Source organism: Coregonus lavaretus (assembly GCF_964263955.1).
Source record: "Coregonus lavaretus genome assembly, chromosome: 31".
Classification (NCBI taxonomy): Eukaryota; Metazoa; Chordata; class Actinopteri; order Salmoniformes; family Salmonidae; genus Coregonus; species Coregonus lavaretus.
The window spans coordinates 34,341,485-34,365,498 of NC_140018.1; the positions used below are offsets into that span (position 1 = coordinate 34,341,485).

Genomic DNA, 24,014 nt, shown 5'->3' on the forward strand with positions numbered 1-24,014 from the left:
CACACACTTTGTATACGTTGTACACACAGCCACACACACATGCGCATGCACACCCACCCATACACACAAAAGCAAGCAAACACATTCGGGGGGCACAATGTAGCAGGCATAAACTGTCATTCTACACATAGCCTTTGTAGTTTGTACTGTGATTTTAAATAAGCTGGTTTACTTTCATTATACAATGCAGCCTGTATACCTCTAGTGTACACATGTACATTACATTTCATTGTAATGCATAACAATCTAGTCCAAAAACACAATGAACATTCTCCAATAGATCATCCCCACCAACTTCCATTCCCTTTTATTGTGTGGGCTTGGCAGTGTGGGGAAAGTCCTACAGGCGATTTGTATGTGACAGACCTCGGCCATGTACAGCGTCATGAATGACTGTTACATCATGTTGTTTGAACAGCTGTGCAGAGGCGATACTGTCCAGATAACACTAGCCAGCTCCCACAACCTTGTCTTAACGTCGCTTCACTCACAGAATGAGGTCATGCTATTGAATCATCAGCGCTACGCTGGGCTTAATCTACTTATGCTAGTGACCTAGCGCTGCGGTACTTCAAGTACCTGTGAGGCCTACAAAGGTGCTGAGCATGTCTTGCTGTAATGAAGAGCATGCTAATAAGCTTTGGAGCAAGAGATTCATGCTAGGATATGAATAACGCCATATATTTGCTACTACGGACAACTATTATAATGTGAAGTGGGATACAATCTCTTTTTGTGAGTGATATTCTGAATCTGATCAGGTGTTTGGGTAGGGATGGAGCAAAAGCAAGTACATCCAGTTGTTCTCCAGGAGGAGTGTTGACCATCCCTATTCTAAACTCACACACACACACACACACACACACTTCTCCAACTGTTTCTGGTTCTTCTCCTCGCGGGCCTGGGCCTTCATCTGCTGCACCTCGATGGTGTCAGGCTTGCGGCGGCGCATGTACAGCTCGTGGTTGCCCATGCACAGCTGCAGGATGCGCTTGTTGATGCGCAGGCGAGGGGCATAGAACACAAAGTCCTGAGAGAAGAAGAGTGTGAGAGAGAGAGAGGATGAGAGATTGATAGTGGGTGAGAGAGGGGGGGGGGGGGTAGAAATAAAAAGAGGGTGGCGGCGAGAGTTGTGGGGGAGAGAGCGAGACAGAGGTGCGAAATAGAGAGATGTGGGGGAAAAAGAGGTGGAGGAGGGTGGAGAAAAGAACAAAACTCAGGTCAGACAAAACAGTTTTGCAGACAGTCTTCTGTGCTTCCCTAATGTTGAAATGACAAATGGTTTACTGTAGGCAGGTGTAGAGACTTGCACGCTGCATGGCAACGCGCACAGCGACCATTTGCTTTGGATGGAAAGTGGAAATGGCAGCTGAAAGAAGCAGTAGGAATGACTTAACCTTTCAGATGAATGAGACACTGCCCATCTGCGCTTACTGACCAGTTAGGCTGACCACATACACACGCATGCACACACACACACACACACACACACACACACACACACACACACACACACACAAATAGTGGCTTGAGCAGAAGAGATGAGGTCTGTTGAGCGTAGAGGCTTGATGGACATTAGAAGAGCACTCAGGGTGTGTGCACACGTGCGTCCTAACCAACTTGTGTGTGTAAGTGTGTCTGTGTGTCTCCCTATCTGTGCAAGCAGGGGCTGGAGCCAGGGTTCTGTTGACAATGGGAGTTGGGACTGAGGATAGCCCCAAGGAGACGGAGCAGGAGAGGAGAGAGGACGCAAGCAGGCAGAGCTGGGAATATGGGAGGTGAGGTAGCCAACACAAACTGTACCTACAGTAAATACAAAGTAAAACATCTTCCTGTATCTCTTACTTTACACTACATTGTGTTTTAGCCTGGTCCCAGATCGGTTTGTGCTGTATAGCCAGCTCCTATGGTTGTTTGTTTTGCATAACACTGACCATAGAAGTTGGCTTTACAGCACAAACAGATCTGTTTTATATTGGTCCATCGTGACATCTGCTGCAGCCGTTTCCTAATGCTTTCAGATTGTTTTCATTGTGATGTTAAATGTGGTGTGTGAAGACAGTGTGTGATGTGGTGAATAGTATCGATCATCAAAACAGTGTTATTGTGGTTCTGCGTCATGGCGACCTGTGTCTGATGCTTGATTCACACTGTAGGGCTGACCCAAACTGTAATGTGTTGGCTTGGATATTTTCTGTTCACATTGTCCTTTCCAGCAGAGTTCCAGCAATTATGGTGAATGCGTAACCAGGCCAGCCCGGTACAGTTGGGCTTAGCCTGGCTTGGCCCTATTTGTGTGAATCTATGGTGTTTAGGCGTAACTCACCGGGGCCTTCTTGTCGATGGGCTTGATGATGAACTTCTTGTCGTTGAAGGAAATGTTTCTGATCTCGCTCCAGGGGAAGCCGATCTTTGGGGTCAGTCTGATGGGAGAAATGAGGCAAACCAGTGTTAGTATTGTACATGTTCTTACATGGCTTAATAGTGGACATTACAGTGTTAATATTCCATAGATTTATTCCAGATTATTTCCCAAATCAAAATCCAGGGTGTTGGTAGCCAAATCTTTTCATTGAAACCAACCAAAGCCAAATTATTTCAATGTTAGTGGAAACACTGTCTCAAATGGCACCTTATTCCTTATATAATTCCTTATAGGCTATGCAATATATAGGGAAAAGGGTGCCATTTGGGACACAGCATGGGATCAGTTGTAGGAAACAAGTGCAACAAATCTGAAATAGGATATGATTCATTCCATGTAAATGTCTGAGGCAGGACTGTGCGTACTACTGCATTGTACATGTTGGCCTCTGTATCAATAGGGCTAGGTGCGAGGAATTTCAGGCGGGGCTCGTCCATTGTGTGCTGGAGAGAGAGACATTGGCTGGTTCTTTACTTGGTCCCGTGTAGCTCACTTGGTAGAGAATGGCGCTTGCAATGCCAGAATTGTGGGTTCAATTCCCACGGGTGACCAGTATGAAAATGTATGCACTTACATTTTACTGTAAGTCGCTCAGGATAATAGCATCTGCTAAATGTAAAACGGACACACGCCACGCGGACACATACATTAGGCTGTATATAGCCATACGGAGGATGTAATATGATCCGCCTTACAGTGTCACACTGCGAAACCCTGCTGCTTCCTGAACTGGTATTTCAATCAATTACAGACCCTGGCTGACATACAGTGCCTTGCAAAAGTATTCATCCCATACAGTGCCTTGCAAAGGTATTCATCCCCCTTGGCGTTTTTCCTATTTTGTTGCATTACAACCTGTAATTTAAATGGATTTTTATTTGGATTTCATGTAATGGACATACACAAAATAGTCCAAATTGGTGAAATGAAATGAAAAATAAATTACAGAAAAGTGGTGCATGCATATGTATTCACCCCCTTTGCTATGAAGCCCCTAAATAAAGATCTGGTGCAATCAATTATGTTCAGAAGTCAAATAATTAGTTAAATAAAGTCCACCTGTGTGCAATCTAAGTGTCACATGATCTGTCACATCATCTCAGTATATACAGTGAGTATTTGATACACTGCCGATTTTGCAGGGTTTCCTACTTACAAAGCATGTAGAGGTCTGTAATTTTTATCATAGGTACACTTCAACTGTGAGAGACGGAATCTAATTTGCATTTTATTGCATGGCATAAGTATTTGATACATCAGAAAAGCTGAACTTAATATTTGGTACAGAAACCTTTGTTTGCAATTACAGAGATCATACGTTTCCTGTAGGTCTTGACCAGGTTTGCACACACTGCAGCAGGGATTTTGGCCCACTCCTCCATACAGACCTTCTCCAGATCCTTCAGGTTTCGGGGCTGTCGCTGGGCAATACGGACTTTCAGCTCCCTCCAAAGATTTTCTATTGGGTTCAGGTCTGGAGACTGGCTAGGCCACTCCAGGACCTTGAGATGCTTCTTACGGAGCCACTCCTTAGTTGCTCTGGCTGTGTTTCGGGTCGTTGTCATGCTGGAAGACCCAGCCACGACCCATCTTCAATGCTCTTACTCCAGGAAGGAGGTTGTTGGCCAAGATCTCGCGATACATGGCCCCATCCATGCTACCCTCAATACGATGCAGTCGTCCTGTCCCCTTTGCAGAAAAGCATCCCCAAAGAATGATGTTTCCACCTCCATGCTTCACGGTTGGGATGGTGTTCTTGGGGTTGTACTCATCCTTCTTCTTCCTCCTAACACGGCGAGTGGAGTTTAGACCAAAAAGCTCTATTTTTGTCTCATCAGACCACATGACCTTCTCCCATTCCTCCTCTGGATCATCCAGATGGTCATTGGCAAACTTCAGACGGGCCTAGACATGCGCTGGCTTGAGCAGGGGGACCTTGCGTGCGCTGCAGGATTTTAATCCACGGCGTAGTGTGTTACTAATGGTTTTCTTTGAGACTGTGGTCCCAGCTCTCTTCAGGTCAGTGACCAGGTCCTGCCGTGTAGTTCTGGGCTGATCCCTCACCTTCCTCATGATCATTGATGCCCCACGAGGTGAGATCTTGCATGGAGCCCCAGACCGAGGGTGATTGACCGTCATCTTGAACTTCTTCTATTTTCTAATAATTGCGCCAACAGTTGTTGCCTTCTCACCAAGCTGCTTGCCTATTGTCCTTTAGCCCATCCCAGCCTTGTGCAGGTCTACAATTCTATCCCTGATGTCCTTACACAGCTCTCTGGTCTTGGCCATTGTGGAGAGGTTGGAGTCTGTTTGATTGAGTGTGTGGACAGGTGTCTTTTATACAGGTAACAAGTTCAAACAGGTGCAGTTAATACAGGTAATGAGTGGAGAACAGGAGGGCTTCTTAAAGAAAAACTGACAGGTCTGTGAGAGCCGGAATTCTTACTGGTTGGTAGGTGATCAAATACTTATGTCATGCAATAGAATGCAAATTAATTACTTAAAAATCATACAATGTGATTTTCTAGGATTTTTGTTTTAGATTCCGTCTCTCACAGTTGAAGTGTACCTATGATAAAAATGACAGACCTCTACATACTTTGTAAGTAGGAAAACCTGCAAAATCGGCAGTATATCAAATACTTGTTCTCCCCACTGTATACACCTGTTCTGAAAAGCCACAGAGTCTGCAACACCACTAAGCAAGGGGCACCACCAAGCAAGCGGCACCATGAAGACCAAGGAGCTCTCCAAACAGGTCAGGGACAAAGTTGTGGAGAAGTACATATCAGGGTTGGGTTATACAAAAATATCCGAAACGTTGAACTTCCCACGGAGCACCATTAAATCCATTATAAAAAAATTGAAAGAATATGGCTCCACAACAAACCTGGCAAGAGAGGTTCCGCCCACCAAAACTCACAGACCAGGCAAGGAGGACATTAATCAGAGTGGCAACAAAGAGCCAAAGATAACCCTGAAGGAGCCTACACTCCACAGAGCTGGGCTTTACGGAAGAGTGGCCAGAAAAAAAACATTGCTTAAAGAAAAAAATAAGCAAACACATTTGCCGTTCGCCAAAAGGCATGTGAGAGACTCCCCAAACATATGGAAGAAGGTACTCTGGTCAGATGAGACAAAAATTGAGCTTTTTGGCCATCAAGGAAAATGCTATGTCTGGTGCCAACCCAACACCTCTCATCATCCCGAGAACACCATCCCCACAGTGATGCATGGTGGTGGCAGCCTCATGCTGTTTGGATGTTTTTCATCGGCAGGGACTGGGAAACTGGTCAGAATTGAAGGAATGATGGATGGCGCTAAATACAGGGAAATTCTTGAGGGAAACCTGTTTCAGTCTTGCAGAGATTTGAGACTGGGATGTAGGTTCACCTTCCAGCAGGACAATGACCCTAAGCATACTGTCAAAGCCCAGACCTAAATCCAATTGAGAATCTGTGGTATGACTTAAAGATCGCTGTACACCAGCGGAACCCATCCAACTTGAAGGAGCTGGAACAGTTTTGCCTTGAAGAATGGGCAAAAATCCCAGTGGCTAGATGTGCCAAGCTTATAGAGACATACCCCAAGAGATACCCCCAATACTTTGCTCTACAAAGTATTGACTTTGGGGGGGTGAATAGTTATGCACACTCAAGTTCTGTTTTTTTGTCTCATTTCTTGTTTGTTTCACAATAAAACATATTTTGCATCTTCAAAGTGGTAGGCATGTTGTGTAAATCAAATGATACAAACCCCCCCCAAAAAATCTATTTTAATTCCAGGTTGTAAGGCAACAAAATAGGAAGAATGCCAAGGGGGGTGAATACTTTCGCAAGCCACTGTACATGTGAGGAATCTACAAGGGAATGGACATGACTCTTATTTAGAGTAATCTCTAACTGATAGGTTAGGTGTTGTATAAGGTAACATCTCCCAATAACTGTTATCCACAGAGGTGTGTTTCAAAGAAAAATTATAATTTTACCAGTCAAATCGCTAGGGTCAGAGGCCCGTTCTAGAGATTTTATTTACATTGTGTGTTCTGGGTTATGTAGAATCTCATGGAAATGTAAACATGTATTTGGATGGATTTATTCAGCAATCAGGGACAATCTAGGACAACTTTCACATCATATACCCTCCTTTCTGGTATAGGGTCAAAATGGAACCCTGTCCTGATAGCTAGCTATTCGTCTTATACTGAATGAGGGTGTGTGCGTTTGTTTGACAAATTGCCTAAGGCGTAAAACATTGGCATGATGGCCATATCTGACACAAAAAGGAGCAATGGTATGCTAGTGTGGGTGTCTCAGCAGGGTCTAAGGAGTCTACACTATGCACTCTGTATGTATCTCAGAGGCCTTGGCAGTAGTAGTGCTGCGTATTGTATGTAGCCTGCTGCCTTCGTTGAGGGGAATGCACTCTAGGTCAGCCTGGCATTCTTAAGTCCCGCACAGCTTGAAAAACCAGTAGGCGTCGCCATGGTTACAGCAGAGTGCACTGCGGCAGAGAGGCATTTCTGTTGCCGAGCCCCAGAGTGTACACACACACCCACCCGTGCGCGCGCACACACACACACACACACACACACACACACTCAAGGACACAAACACTCAGAGCCTTACAGACAGACACAGAGCCCTGTGTTTGTGTGTCTCTCTCTTGCCCCATTTTCTCCTTGGTTCACCAGATTCAAGTAAAAATAAGAGTGTTAGATTCACTTTAAAGCCATTCTATGGAACAATTGTAGTTGTAAATAAACACTGACTTTAAAGAAACACTCTCTCAAACATATATCCATATGTGCTTTGTGTGGATTTAAAGCTAAGCATAAAACCCCCAGACAATCTGGACACAAGCCACAATAATGTGGGTAGAGAGTAAAACAGTGGGAAATCCCAAAAGATACACTCAAGTTAGAATTAAAGCACTACCATCTGTGGCCAGACAGAGTCCTCTGGGTGGCGGCTGAGTCGATACATTTTCTCATTACCCACCCAAGGAGCCGTATTCACTTCTCACTAGGATGAACTGACCTTGGACCACACTGCTTTGAATAGACTTTTGGCATGGAGAGTTCAAACAGTGCATGGAGCTCTAAGAAGGGCGCAACGACCGTTGTCAACAACACAACCAAGCAAGAGGTTAGTGCACTGTACTCCAAACACTACTTTGGCACGTCTGCCAGACATTGGTTCAAATAGTATTTAATTATCTACTTTGCTGTGAATTTAGCTGTGCTTAATTGAGTTTGTCTGGCCCGATGGAGCCAACGGAGTAGTCCCAAAAGTGTTAACTGCAAACCCAGCCCATCTTGAAAGGAAACAACTATTTGAACACTGGTCTGATGTCACTCAGCCAGTGGTACTGATAGAGGGTCAGTGACTGCAGGACTATCGACTATATAAGGAACACTTCTATTATGTCATAATCTACTTTAACCCAGTAATTTAACTCACCGGGAGCAAGTATTTACCAAATAATCACGCAGTTACCGCTTGTATCGCGTGAGTGATCTGGTCAAATCTGTATCTTTATTTTGAGCTTTAGCAAAGTATTTGGTGGACCGCAAACTCACACAACAACCTTGGGTATGATGGAACAGTAAAAGCTCATCAAAAGAGAGAGACAGTGGAAGGGAAGAGGGCTGTAGTAACTTATTCCTGTAATATTGTCTGGTGAGAATGATCTTCGTTGGTACTGATTAACTAAAGACATGGGTTAACCAGGACAGAAGTCCATTGGAATAAGGCCACAATGTCTGAAACCGAACTGTAGCGAAGGCCGGAAAACAACCCGGTATCGTTGTCAAGCAGAACCAGAATGGGTAGATGGACTACATGACTTTAGACCTGGGTTCAAATAGTATTTGAAATCTTGCCTGGCTCAATGGAAGTAATGGAATAGTGGCAGTGGCACCCCAGGCAGCAGCAATTAAACACTATTTGAACACAGTTTTGCATGACTTGACCCTCTAGTGCAGAGTCTCAATCCTGGTCCTAGACACCCAAAGGGATGCATTTTGTTTTTTCCCCCAGCACTAACACACTTGATTCAAGTAATCAACTCATCATCAAACCTTTGATTATTTGTGTTTTAGAGCTAGGGGAAAAACAAAAATGTGCACCCCTTTGGGTCCCCAGGACCAGGACTGAGAAACACTGCACTAGTGGTCAGTTCAGTGAGGGAACCTGGGTGGTGTCCTGTAGGGAGAAAACATTTTGAAACAGACAAACAGGGAGGGACTACCTGGACTTGTCCAATAAGAAATGCTCATTTTAAATGTTTCTTTGCTAAATGTTTTTGCTACAGTGTGACCTACTGAACACAACTCCGAAGGCTATTTCTTACTTGTCTTCCTTCTCGTAGATGTTGAGTCCAAGGGCGTCCACACCCAGCCACAGCTCGGTTCCTTTCTTGTTTTTGATGTTAAAGTAGTTGACTCCGTACATCTCCAGGTCCTGGGCGATCTTCAGGTATTCCAGCATGGCATCCTCCCTGTAGGATCAGACATGGAGAAATTAAGGAATGGTTTGGTATTTGATATTCTTTTATTATTGTGTCCTTGTGTATGGTACTGTGGTGTGTTGTATTGTATGTTATGGTATGGTATCATGTATCGTATTGTATCGTATGTTTGTGTATGAATGAACCCAAGAAGATAAGCCCTGATCAACTAATGAGCATCTTCATAAAGTCATATAAATAAAAAGGGAAATAATTGCTATCTGAGGTAGAGCGAATCAGGGGAACCTGTTTCATTATGACAGGGACACCAACATACAGACTCGTACAAACCAACACAGAGAGGAACTCACTTGAGCATTCCTCGGTGTTCCTCATGCCACACCTGGATCCTCTCCTCCCACTGCTCCCTGGACAACTTGTGCTGCTCCAGAACACTGTGAGAGAGAGAGAGGGAGAGAAGGAGGGAGGGCAGAAAGGAAGGGAACAACAATGGAAGAATAGAAGAGTGGGCAAACAGAGAGGAGGTATAATGAATAAAGGGTACTCATGTTATGACCAATACTGGATTTCTCATGGCATGGATTTCTTCTCATCTATGTGAACACAAAACGTGATCCTGTTCCTGTCTATTACAGCAACACAGTAAGCTATTGTTTGGAGTCTGTATTCCTGCCTAAGTTCCAATGTCCATACTAGCATACCACTTAGAATGCACGCCCTCAATACATTGCTACATATGAAGAAAGTAGTGTGCTTCATGCTAGTGTAGCTATTGGAAAATAACTCGTTTCCTAAATGTCACCATATTTCCTATGCAGTGCACTACTTTTGACCAAGGCCCATAGAGACTGGAAGTGGACCGGCGCTCACCGCTGGGGCAGCAGGCGGTCTGAGGTGAGGTAGCCGGGCCGGTGGAGGTCCCGGGTGAAGTCTCCGAACTTGGCCTGGACTGAGTAGGAGGCCAGCAGCACGGCCGTCTCCGGGGGGCAGTAGACCTCGTCGCTCAGGATGCCCTCCTTCACCTGGACACAGGCACAGACACGCAAAAAAACGTGTGTGTGTGGGTATGGTGTGTGATGTGGTGTGTGTGTGTATGTCTGTATATATATATATATATATATATATATGAGTGTGCGTTACCTGCAGGAAAAACTGCTTCTGGGTGATGTCCTGGATCAGCTCCTCAGAAACGTCCTCGGGGAAGAACTTGGCGCGGAACTTGAACTGCAGCGGGTTCTCCTTCTTCACGTCCTGGGACGACACCTGGGTTGGAGAGAGACGATTCATTGATCATTGATTGATGACATTTATTGTCCCCAATGTCCTTCAAGAGGAATCGGCATCCCAAATGGCACCCTATTCCCCATATAGTGCGCTACTTTTGATCAGAGCCCAGGTGCCCTGGTCAAAATAAGTGCACTATAGGGAATAGGGACAGGGCCGAAACACTTCTCAGCTCACAAGTGAAATATACTGTGTACACACGAGACGCATATAAATCACAACGAGAAACAAACAGAAAACAGTGAAACATAATACCCCTCCACCTGAACAGGGCAGCTAGGCTATCTATGAGGGTTAGAGGGGAGAAGGGGAATGAAATGTTACAGGGTGTTCACATATTCCTCATATTTCCTCAGGGTTGAAATGACCATTACAGAATAAAACACATGAATTTCACATGTGAAGTGTTCCAAAAACACATTTTCATATGATCACCTGATCCTATGTCAAGTTAATGTAAAGCAACACGTGTAAACAGCACATGTGAAGTGTTCCAAAAACACGTTTTCACATTATTTTAGTGGAATCATGTGATTTTCCACATGTGAAATCATGTGGCTTTTCTGTAAGGGGAGATATAAATGGAATCCATGGCATCCATGATATGCATCACCAGTGTTAGGCTTAAGGCATTATTTTTAAACCCTTTAATGGTTCCAAACAGCAAGTTTATACAGTTGAAGTCGGAAGTTTACATACACTTAGGTTGGAGTCATTAAAACTCGTTTTTCAACCACTCCACAAATTTCTTGTTAACAAACATCTACTTTGTGCATGACACAAGGAATTTTTCCAACAATTGTTTACAGACAGATTATTTCACTTATAATTCACTGTATCACAATTCCAGTGGGTCAGAAGTTTACATACACTAAGTTGACTGTGCCTTTAAACAGCTTGGAAAATTCCAGAAAATGATGTCATGGCTTTAGAAGCTTCTGATAGGCTAATTGGCATCATTTGAGTCAATTGGAGGTGTACCTGTGGATGTATTTCAAGGCCTACCTTCAAACTCAGTGCCTCTTTGCTTGACATCATGGGAAAATCAAAAGAAATCAGCCAAGACCTCAGAAAAAACATTGTAGACCTCCACAAGTCTGGATCATCCTTGGGAGCAATTTCCAAACGCCTGAAGGTACTACGTTCATCTGTACAAACAATAGTACGCAAGTATAAACACCATGGGACCACGCAGCCATCATACCGCTCAGGAAGGAGATGCGTTCTGTCTCTTAGAGATGAACGTACTTTGGTGCGAAAAGTGCAAATCAATCCCAGAACAACAGCAAAGGAACTTGTGAAGATGCTGGATGAAACAGGTACAAAAGTATATACAGTGGGGGAAAAAAGTATTTAGTCAGCCACCAATTGTGCAAGTTCTCCCACTTAAAAAGATGAGAGAGGCCTGTAATTTTCATCATAGGTACACGTCAACTATGACAGACAAATTGAGGAAAAAAAATCCAGAAAATCGCATTATAGGATTTTTAATGAATTTATTTGCAAATTATGGTGGAAAATAAGTATTTGGTCACCTACAAACAAGCAAGATTTCTGGCTCTCACAGACCTGTAACTTCTTCTTTAAGAGGCTCCTCTGTCCTCCACTCGTTACCTGTATTAATCGCACCTGTTTGAACTTGTTATCAGTATAAAAGACACCTGTCCACAACCTCAAACAGTCACACTCCAAACTCCACTATGGCCAAGACCAAAGAGCTGTCAAAGGACACCAGAAACAGAATTGTAGACCTGCACCAGGCTGGGAAGACTGAATCTGCAATAGGTAAGCAGCTTGGTTTGAAGAAATCAACTGTGGGAGCAATTATTAGGAAATACAAGACCACTGATAATCTCCCTCGATCTGGGGCTCCACGCAAGATCTCACCCCGTGGGGTCAAAATGATCACAAGAACGGTGAGCAAAAATCCCAGAACCACACGGGGGGACCTAGTGAATGACCTGCAGAGAGCTGGGACCAAAGTAACAAAGCCTACCATCTACCGTTTTTCCCCACTGTATATCCACAGTAAAACAAGTCCAATATCGACATAACTTAAAAGGCCGCTCAGCAAGGAAGAAGCCACTGCTCCAAAACCGCCATAAAAAAGCCAGAATACGGTTTGCAACTGCACATGGGGACAAAGATCGTCCTTTTTGGAGAAATGTCCTCTGGTCTGATGAAACAAAAATAGAACTGTTTGGCCATAATGACCATTGTTATGTTTGGAGGAAAAGGGGGAAAGCTTGCAAGCCGAAGAACACCATGCCAACCATGAAGCACGGGGGTGGCAGCATCATGCTGTGGGGGTGCTTTGCTGCAGGAGAGACTGGTGCACTTCACAAAATAGATGGCATCATGAGGAAGGAAAATTATGTGGATATATTGAAGCAACATCTCAAGACATCAGTCAGGAAGTTAAAGCTTGGTCGCAAATGGGTCTTCCAAATGGACAATGACCCCAAGCATACTTCCAAAGTTGTGGCAAAATGCCTTAAGGACAACAAAGTCAAGGTATTGGAGTGGCCATCACAAAGCCATGACCTCAATCCTATAGAAAATGTGTGGGCAGAACTGAAAAAGTGTGTGCGAGCAAGGAGGTCTACAAACCTGACTCATTTACACTAGCTCTGTCAGGAGGAATGGCCCAAAATTCACCCAACTTATTGTGGGAAGCTTGTGGAAGGCTACCCGAAACGTTTGACCCCAGTAAAACATTTTTTAAGGCAACACTACCAAATACTAATTGAGTGTATGTAAACTTCTGACCCACTGGGAATGTGATGAAATAAATAAAAGCTGAAATAAATAATTCTCTCTACTATTATTCTGACATTTCACATTCTTAAAATAAAGTGGTGATCCTAACTGACCTAAGACAGGGAATTTCTACTAGGATTAAATGTCGGGAATTGTGAAAAACTGAGTTTAAATGTATTTGGCTAAGGTGAATGTAAACTTCCCACTTCAACTGTATACCTGAATCCTCAATGGCACCCTATTCCCTATATAGTACACTACTATAAAGTGCACTACTTTTATCAAAAGTAGTGCACTACAAAGGCAAAAAGGGTGCTATTTGGGCTTCCAGTTTCATGAGTAGGATAGGATTGGATAAACTTTATTGTACCCGAGGAGTGAAATTGTCTTGGATGCATAGTGCTGCATAAAAAAAATGCACTGTCATATTCCTCTGTAAAAGAGGATGTTTGTTTAATGACTTTGGCCTCTTCCTCCGTGTTCGCTCCAAAACAGGAACCAAAAGGTCTTGATGAGGCGAATGGGAAGCAAATGGGGCGGCTGTGTGAAATGTCTGGAATATTCCCAATAGAGCCGGGGAATGTGTGCTGATAGAGCTACTGTGAAGTAGAGCTGTGTAGAGTCAGCACACAGCTCACTGCACTCCAACTGGCCTCTATCGCACTCCTTTATTTATAGGTATGGACCACTGGGTTGTCAGTACATTATAATGTTCTACTGTAAGTGCCTCACTGTCTGTGTCCTCAGTAAAACTGTACTTCAAACGTCCTGGTGAACCCACAACCGGCCTAACACCTTTCGCTGTAAACTAAGTAAAGTTACTATACTACCCCATAATGTCACTACGTATACACTAATGCTAATAGTCTAGCTCCTCACATTGTGCCGTAATGCTAATGCTGCAAGAACAAACAGTTTATTAGCCACGCAATATAAATCAGCCCAAACCAAATACTGTAAGTAAGATGAAGTTGGTGTGTTTTTGTGACCTCCATGATGTGATAACCACAGCCATTATACTGTAAGTAATGGCTGTGGTTATCACATACCTGTACGTGTCTACATACATCTCTGGTGAGAACCATTGACGCATTTGGAAATTCTGCACATCAAAACAGGCACATCTCCATTCCACCGATACAGGTGGATGTGCTTTAACTAAACTGTTGATACATATTGCATTGGGTACACAGCATACACTCCCCCAGAGAAGTAGTATCTTGGTATCTAGTGGTTCACTGAGAGTTCACACTACCGGCTGATTACGGGAACATCAGGGGACTGGAATCGGTTGTGTCCCAAATGGCACCCTATTCCCTGTATAGTGCACTACGTTTGACCAGAGCGCCATGGGGCTCATCGATTTTCTTTGCCATAACTAAAATCCCATAAAAAATGACAATTTTAAAGAAAGTTGACTGAAATAAAGGGAGATTAACAATTAGCCACCGGCCTGCACACGAAGTAGGAGTGCGAGAGAGAGCGTGGCCATAGTACAGTGAGTGAGTGGCTACTCATTGACTGAGTGAGTGGTAGGCAAATATAGTATGGAGTGATTTGACCTGCCTCTCAAAAGAATGTGCTCTTTTTGTATGGCCCATTTGATTTTCTTTGCAGCGTTTTAAGAATGAATGGGAAATGGTTTGAGAATGCCTGAGCAGATATCAACAAATATTTGTTCATGGTACTACTTCAGGCACCAAACATGGGACTTGTCGAGAAAAGTGAAACATTTTCAATCCATGGTCTAAATCTTGATTAGATTAACCTTACCTTTTTGTCAAGCTTCAGCCAGGTGAGGTATCCTTTGCCGTCCATATACTGAAGGCCAAAGTACCAGACTTCCCTCAAGCCGATTGTCTTTACCACCTGTGGACGGAAAAGAGAAAGTAAATACAAGTACAATCAACTCTGTCAGAAAAACTAACTGTGACACAAACTGTACACAAGCCACAAAAAAAGAAAATACACTACAAGGGCAGAATCCTCGAAATGTGTGAATTTAAAAATTGTGCATTGATGTCAATTAACGTTTTTTGTGAAAAATGAGTTACGTGCGCAGATATCAAGTCTGGCCTAAATGAATGAATACAATAAGTGCCTTCAGAAAGTACCCCTTGACTTATTACACAGCCTGAATTCAAAATGGATTGAAAAATATATTGTTTTCACACATTTACACACAATACCCCATAATGACAAAGTAAAAACATGTTTTTTGAAATTTTAGCAAATTTATTGAAAATGAAATACAGAAATCTCCCCCATTTACATAAGTATTCATACCTGAGTCAATACATGTTAGAATCACCTTAGGCAACGATTACAGCTGTGAGTCTTTGAGTAAGTCTAAGAGCTTTGCATACCTGGATTGTACAATATTTGCACATTATTTTCAAAATTCTTCAAGAGCTGTCAAGTTGGTTGTTGATCATTGCTAGACAGCCATTTTCAAGTCTTGCCATAGATTTTCAAGCAAATGTAAGTAAAAAATGTAACTAGGCCACTCAGAAACATTCAATGTTGTCTTGGTAAGCAACTCCAGTGTATATTTGGCCTTGTGTTTTAGGTTATTGTCCTGCTGAAAGGTGAATTCATCTCCCAAAGCAGACAACCAGGTTTTCCTCTAGGATTTTGCCTGTGCTTATCTTTATTCCGTTTCTTTTTTATCCTGAAAAACTCCCCAGTCCTTAACGATTACAAGCATACCCATAACCAATGTTCCCAGAAGAAATATATCAGCCCGCGCAGAGAAGCACGAGATTGAGCTTCACTCAACTTTCTAGAGTTTTCCCCGTTAGTTAATACTATCAACGTTTCCCTTTACTGTGGGAATTGTGATCGAATCAACGCAATATTAGCCACTTTCAATGAAACATACCGAAACAAAACTAACTATGCAAGACTTAGTATGCAAAACTATGCAAGAGATTTTGTTGTAAGCAGAACGCATCAGAGTAGGATTCTATTGCATTGACAGGCACGACTCAGGCCCGTACTCAACACAGAACGGTGCGCCATAACCAATCAGAGCTGCAGTAGGCATATATGCAATTAGACCATTGCCATACAGTATATGGATCTGTGCCATTCACTTTGAACTGACTGTTTTTACAGCATGAGCGGACGTGAGTAGATGTGCTTGTTTTGAGATCAAAGCAAGAGCTACATGTAGCGACGTGTGCACATTTGTTCATATCCTTTGCTAGTTAGTGAGTTATTAGCCCAGTTATAGATCATTTTTAAATCAGCAATGGGGGAGTGATTGCTTCCTACAAGAGCACAAAACGTGTGCATTTCTAGACATAATCGAAAAGCCAGTCAGGTAAATAGCTTTTTTTGTCTCAAAGGGGCAGTGTTGTACTTTGAGACAGGCTTGAATAAGCTAAGTAGCCAATAGGCAGAGGGTAGCATAATTTGTCTGATTCTCTGTAATAATGGTATGGGAATAATGATGAATTTTTTTTGTAAAGTGGTTTCTTACATCAAACAACAACATTTTCCTTCACCTCTTTGTCTGAAGGACAAGTGGATAAACAGGTTAATGTCAAGCCCTTTTTCCCCCTCACTGTGTGTGTATATATATATATATATTGTGACGTCACGAGAGGCTACACGGCTTTCAGCGGGATTGCTCAAGTAGTGCAAGGAGACAAGGTTCAAACAAAACAAGGATTTTATTAAAGGTCTTGGGAAATTAACGAAAATATAACAAAATTCTGTTCTCTTGTGGCTCTTTAAGGGTTAACAGTTCAGGGATGTCTCTTCCACATCCAAAATCATAATTCTCACTCGCTCAGATAACGTTTCCCCAGCCTTACTGTAGTCCACGTTGCAGCTAGTGGCCAACCCAGCAAAAAGTCCTTCCAAATGTCTCTCACGTATTTCCACAGGTGCATATATCCAAAGGTGAGTATTTCCCAAAGGTAAGTATCTCCAAATCCTTATATTCCTCATGGAAGTGGACGTGCAGCACTCTTGTCCTCCAGAGAGCCCAGGTTGGAGACTGTGTTTCTTCACAACCCACACACTCACTCTCAGTGTGTCTCTTCCCTTCACAAACCTTCAGCTCATCAGCTCCTCATTTGTTTCAGCTGCGTGGGAAGATTGGCCATAGAGGGGTGGAGTTCCCGACCATACCAGCAGATGGAGCCATAGCTGTCTGGGTTTGCAGCCATCTCAGGGGGATGTAACGTCCCTCCAGGACACAGCCTCTCGTGACATCACACATCCCCCTCCTCGGGACCGACGTCCTCGTCGGGGTAAAGGCAGCGAAGAAGGCATCACGCCGGGAGAGGGCGTCCGCATTGCCGTGGTGCTTGCCAGCCCATACTGGCCTGTGAGAGGGGGAAGCTCTTGGGTGCCTGGGACGTCTTCTTCCCTGGAGAACGGAGCACTTTCCTGGGCTGCGTTCTCTTCTCCCGTATCCGGACCAGTCTCTGTGTCGGTCTGGGCACCTGCCATCCCTATCAGAGCCTCTCCGTTTCCGAGGTACTCGGGTTATCCTCTCCTGAGACTCTCTCCAGAGTGGGTAAAAGGCTGGGCAGTCTCGTCCAATTAGGACAGGGACGGGGAGGGAATCAACCACCCCCGCCGTCGTGTGTATGGTTCCCCGTGTGCTGGTCATTGTAAGTTCAGTAATGGGGTATTCTCTGGTGTCTCCATGGACACAGGAAACTGGGAGGACTTTCCCCGGGGTCAGACACGTTGGGCCCACCAAATCCTTACGCACCAGGGTGGCCCGGCTACCAGAATCTAGTAAGGCCTCCACATCATGGTGATTCACAGTTACCGAGCAGGTGGGGGGTCGATCTGGGCCGCCATCTACGACTCCCAAGAGCGAGGCAAAACGGTGTGTGGGTGCTGAGCTGGAGGACTCCGCAGTGGGCATAGGTTCATCGGCTGGTTTCCCACACTGCCAGGAGATATGTCCCATCTCCCCACACCGGTAACACTGTCGAGTTTCCCCCTCCTGGTGTACTCTTCTTGGACCCGCCTGGTTTCTGGCTCCCCCTGGAGCCGGGATAAGTCCTGACGTGGCTGGGTTCGAGACCTTGGGGTCCTTTGGACGGGTTCTTCCCATTTGTGGTGGGGCCGCACTCCTGGGGTCTTTCCGGGAAGCATTCAGCATCTCCGCTGTGGCCTGGTACTTTTCCACAGCTTCCACGGTCAGATCAGCCGTGGTCAAGGCCTGTTGACTGATGAACCGTTTTGCCTCATAAGGCAGGGCGCGTAGGTAACGATCCACCACAACGGCCTCCACCACCGCCGCTGCTGTATTCCTCTGCGGATCCAGCCATTTCCTTGCGATTCGGACCAGTTCATGCATCTGCGCCCGAGGAGGTTGGTCTGGTTGGAAGGTCCAGCTGTGAAAGCGCTGGGCCATACCAAACTTTGTGAGTCCATATCTGCTGAGGATCTCAGACTTCAGGGCATCATAGTCAGTAACCTGGTCAGGGCCCAGGTCCCGGACAGCATTCAGCGATTCCCCGGTTAGGAAGGGGGCTAACAGACCAACCCACTGTTGCTTGGGCCAGGCTTCCCTAGTGGCCGTGGCCTCAAATGCATGCAGGTATGCCTCAATGTCATCGGTAGCTCCCATCTTAGATATAAAGTCACTTGCCTTTATTGGGCGGGTATTTTGGACAACCCTCTGTCTCTGCAACTGCAATTCCTCTGCCTTCAGAAAGTTGGCTTTCTTTTGCTCCTCCAAGAGAGCCACGGTTGCTTGCATCTGGGCTTGCTGGCCAGCAACAAGGGCTTTCAATATGTCCTCCATTTCAGTCGGCAGGGAGCCTACGGCCAACTTGGAAAACTGGGTGATCAAACCTTCGGTATCCTCCTCTGACATGCACTATTAACGCTTGAGCTTGCCCGTATTCTCCACCATCTGTGACGTCACGAGAGGCTACACGGCTTTCAGCGGGATTGCTCAAGTAGTGCAAGGAGACAAGGTTCAAACAAAACAAGGATTTTATTAAAGGTCTTGGGAAATTAACGAAAATATAACAAAATTCTGTTCTCTTGTGGCTCTTTAAGGGTTAACAGTTCAGGGATGTCTCTTCCACATCCAAAATCATAATTCTCACTCGCTCAGATAACGTTTCCCCAGCCTTACTGTAGTCCACGTTGCAGCTAGTGGCCAACCCAGCAAAAAGTCCTTCCAAATGTCTCTCACGTATTTCCACAGGTGCATATATCCAAAGGTGAGTATTTCCCAAAGGTAAGTATCTCCAAATCCTTATATTCCTCATGGAAGTGGACGTGCAGCACTCTTGTCCTCCAGAGAGCCCAGGTTGGAGACTGTGTTTCTTCACAACCCACACACTCACTCTCAGTGTGTCTCTTCCCTTCACAAACCTTCAGCTCATCAGCTCCTCATTTGTTTCAGCTGCGTGGGAAGATTGGCCATAGAGGGGTGGAGTTCCCGACCATACCAGCAGATGGAGCCATAGCTGTCTGGGTTTGCAGCCATCTCAGGGGGATGTAACGTCCCTCCAGGACACAGCCTCTCGTGACATCACAATATATATATATATATATATATATATATATATATATATATATATATATATATATATATATATATATATATATATATATATATATATATATATATATATACACACACACACACACACACACACTGCTCAAAAAAATTAAGGGAACACGTAAACAACACAATGTAACTCCAAGTCAATCACACTTCTGTGAAATCAAACTGTCCACTTAGGAAGCAACACTGATTGACAATACATTTCACATGCTGTTGTGTAAATGGAATAGACAACAGGTGGAAATTATAGACAATTAGCAAGACACCCCCAATAAAGGACTGGTTTTGCAGGTGGTGACCACAGACCTCTTCTCAGTTCCTATGCTTCCAGGCTGATGTTTTGGTCACTTTTGAATGCTGGCGGTGCTTTCACTCTAGTGGTAGCATGAGACGGAGTCTACAACCCACACAAGTGGCTCAGGTAGTGCAGCTCATCCAGGATGGCACATCAATGCGAGCTGTGGCAAGAAGGTTTGCTGTGTCTGTCAGTGTAGTGTCCAGAGCATGGAGGCGCTACCAGGAGACAGGCCAGTACATCAGGAGACGTGGAGGAGGCCGTAGGAGGGCAACAACCCAGCAGCAGGACTGCTACCTCCGCCTTTGTGCAAGGGGGAGCACTGCCAGAGCCCTGCAAAATGACCTCCAGCAGGCCACAAATGTGCATGTGTCTGCTCAAACGGTCAGAAACAGACTCCATGAGGGTGGTATGAGGGCACGACGTCCACAGGTTGGGGTTGTGCTTACAGCCCAACACCGTGCAGGACGTTTGGCATTTGCCAGAGAACACCAAGATTGGCAAATTCGCCACTGGCACCCTGTGCTCTTCACAGATGAAAGCAGGTTCACACTGAGCACATGTGACAGACGTGACAGAGTCTGGAGACGCCGTGGAGAACGTTCTGCTGCCTGCAACATCCTCCAGCATGACCGGTTTGGCGGTGGGTCAGTCATGGTGTGGGGTGGCATTTCTTTGGGGGGCCGCACAGCCCTCCATGTGCTCGCCAGAGATAGCCTGACTGCCAATAGGTACCGAGATGAGATCCTCGGACCCCTTGTGAGACCATATGCTGGTGCGGTTGTCCCTGGGTTCCTCCTAATGCAAGACAATGCTAGACCTCATGTGCCTGGAGTGTGTCAGCAGTTCCTGCAAGAGGAAGGCATTGATGCTATGGACCACCCGTTCCCCAGACCTGAATCAAATTGAGCACATCTGGGACATCATGTCTCGCTCCATCCACCAACGCCACGTTGCACCACAGACTGTCCAGGAATTGGCGGATGCTTTAGTCCAGGTCTGGGAGGAGATCCCTCAGGAGACCATCCGCCACCTCATCAGGAGCATGCCCAGGCATTGTAGGGAGGTCATACAGGCACGTGGAGGCCACACACACTACTGAGCCTCATTTTGACTTGTTTTAAGGACATTACATCAAAGTTGGATCAGCCTGTAGTGTGGTTTTCCACTAATTTTGAGGGTGACTCCAAATCCAGACCTCCATGGGTTGATAAATTTGATTTCCATTGATAATTTTTGTGTGATTTTGTTGTCAGCACATTCAACTATGTAAAGAAAAAATATTTAATAAGAGTATTTCATTCTTACAGATCTAGGATGTGTTATTTTAGTGTTCCCTTTATTTTTTTGAGCAGTGTATATATATATATATATATATATATATATATATATATATATATATATATATATATATATACACACACACACACACACACAGTGGGGAGAACAAGTATTTGATACATTGCCGATTTTGCAGGTTTTCCTACTTACAAAGCATGTAGAGGTCTGTAATTTTTATCATAGGTACACTTCAACTGTGAGAGACGGAATCTAAAACAAAAATCCAGAAAATCACATTGTATGATTTTTAAGTAATTAATTTGCATTGTATTGCATGACATAAGTGTTTGATACATCAGAAAAGCAGAACTTAATATTTGGTACAGAAACCTTTGTTTGCAATTACAGAGATCATACGTTTCCTGTAGGTCTTGACCAGGTTTGCACACACTGCAGCAGGGATTTTGGCCCACTCCTCCATACAGACCTTCTCCAGATCCTTCAGGTTTCGGGGCTGTCGCTGGGCAATACGGACTTTCAGCTCCCTCCAAAGATCTTCTATTGGGTTCAGGTCTGGAGACTGGCTAGGCCACTCCAGGACCTTGAGATGCTTCTTACGGAGCCACTCCTTAGTTGCTCTGGCTGTGTGTTTCGGGTCGTTGTCATGCTGGAAGACCCAGCCACGACCCATCTTCAATGCTCTTACTGAGGGAAGGAGGTTGTTGGCCAAGATCTCGCGATACATGGCCCCATCCATCCTCCCCTCAATACGGTGCAGTCGTCCTGTCCCCTTTGCAGAAAAGCATCCCCAAAGAATGATGTTTCCACCTCCATGCTTCACGGTTGCGATGGTGTTCTTGGGGTTGTACTCATCCTTCTTCTTCCTCCAAACACGGCGAGTGGATTTTAGACCAAAAAGCTCTATTTTTCTCTCATCAGACAACATGACCTTCCCCCATTCCTCCTCTGGATCATCCAGATGGTCATTGGCAAACTTCAGACGGGCCTGGACATGCACTGGCTTGAGCATGGGGACCTTGCGTGCGCTGCAGGATTTTAATCCATGACGGCGTAGTGTGTTACTAATGGTTTTCTTTGAGACTGTGGTCCCAGCTCTCTTCAGGTCATTGACCAGGTCCTGCCGTGTAGTTCTGGGCTGATCCCTCACCTTCCTCATGATCATTGATCCCCCACGAGGTGAGATCTTGCATGGAGCCCCAGACCGAGGGTGATTGACCGTCATCTTGAACTTCTTTCATTTTCTAATAATTGCGCTAACTGTTGTTGCCTTCTCACCAAGCTGCTTGCCTATTGTCCTGTAGCCCATCCCAGCCTTGTGCAGGTCTACAATTTCATCCCTGATGTCCTTACACAGCTCTCTGGTCTTGGCCATTGTGGAGAGGTTGGAGTCTGTTACACAGCAGTAATGTACACATTCAAGAACATCTTGGAGCACAGAACTGGCTTTTATCACCAAACCACAACATTATTTTTCTCAGAGATTAGGTAACATTCGGGACAGTAATCAACCGAAACCACTCAAACCATCATTCATTCACACCGTTAATAAACTACATTGTGCCACCAGTGCTGCATGATCACCAGCAAAGTATAACATCTTGTATAAACAGGCCTTTCAGCCCAGTGGCATTATGTTGGCACGGCCGGGAGCGCCGGTCGTTAATGGCATACTCAGGTACCAGGCTTAATCTGGGCAGGCCTCATAGGATTACATCTTTCCCAGTCCTGGACATACGTTCCCAGATCCGTTTGTACGGTCTTGCCAACTCCTATTGGTCCCAGATCGGTTTGTGCCAGAGTTGGTGGTAAGACAGCACAAACAGATCTGGGACCAGGATCCTTTTCCCCAGGAGACATACTGGAAAAAGCAGTCAGTCAGTGCAGATGCAATCTGCACTGCATAGCTAACCACAACAACGTCATATACAGTACCAGTCAAAAGTTTGGACACACCTACTCATTCAAGGGTTTTTCTTTATTTTTAATATTTTCTACATTTTAGAATAGTGAAGACATAACAACTATGAAATAACACATATGGAATCATGTAGTATCCAAACAAATGTTAAACAAATCTAAATATATTTTAGATTTGTCAAAGTAGCCACCCTTTGCCTTGATGACAGCTTTGCACACTCTTGGCATTTTCTCAACCAGCTTCATGAGGAATGCTTTTCCAACAGTCTTGAAGGAGTTCCCACATTCGCTGAGCACTTGTTGGCTGCTTTCCCTTCACTCTGCGGTCCAACTCATCCCAAACCATCTCAATTGGGTTGAGGTCAGGGGATTGTGGAGGCCAGGTCATCTGATGCAGCACTCCATCACTCTCCTTCTTGGTCAAATAGCCCTTACAAGGTCTGGAGGTGTGTTTTGGGTCATTGTCCTATTGAAAAACATATGATAGTCCCACTAAGCGCAAACCAGATGGGATGGCGTATCGCTGCAGAATGCTGTGGTAGCCATGCAGGTTAAGTGTGCCTTGAATTCTAAATAAATCACTGACAGGGTCACCAGCAAAGCACCATCACACCTCCTCCTCCATGCTTCACGGTGGGAAATACACATGTGGAGATCAACACAAAGACACGGCGGTTGGAACCAAAAATCTCAAACTTGGACTCATAAAACCAAAGGACAAATTTCCACCAGTCTAATGTCCATTGCTCGTGTTTTCTTGGCCCAAGCAGGTCTCTTCTTCTTATTGGTGTCCTTTAGTAGTGGTTTCTTTGCAGCAATTCAACCATGAAGGCCTGATTCACGCAGTCTCCTCTGAACAGTTGATGTTGAGATGTGTCTGTTACTTGAACTCTGTGAAACATTTATTTGGGCTGCAATTTCTGAGGCTGGTAACACTAATGAACTTATTATCTGCAGCAGAGGTAACTCTGGGTTTTCCTTTCCTGTGGTGGTCCTCATGAGAG

General features: G+C 44.8%; 1 protein-coding gene across 1 annotated transcript in view; it reads right to left on the reverse strand.

The window, feature by feature from the left end:
* LOC311106368 (ezrin-like) overlaps window positions 1-24,014 on the reverse strand; it is a 59,882-nt gene that overhangs the window by 14,968 nt on the left and 20,900 nt on the right. The window contains exons 4-10 of the mRNA XM_084148702.1: window positions 14,714-14,809; window positions 10,037-10,159; window positions 9,767-9,918; window positions 9,247-9,330; window positions 8,780-8,926; window positions 2,327-2,423; window positions 867-1,030 (exon numbers count right to left, since the gene is read on the reverse strand). Of these exons, the coding sequence (XP_084004828.1) occupies window positions 867-1,030; window positions 2,327-2,423; window positions 8,780-8,926; window positions 9,247-9,330; window positions 9,767-9,918; window positions 10,037-10,159; window positions 14,714-14,809 (863 nt within the window). The remainder of the gene's footprint in view (window positions 1-866; window positions 1,031-2,326; window positions 2,424-8,779; window positions 8,927-9,246; window positions 9,331-9,766; window positions 9,919-10,036; window positions 10,160-14,713; window positions 14,810-24,014) is intronic.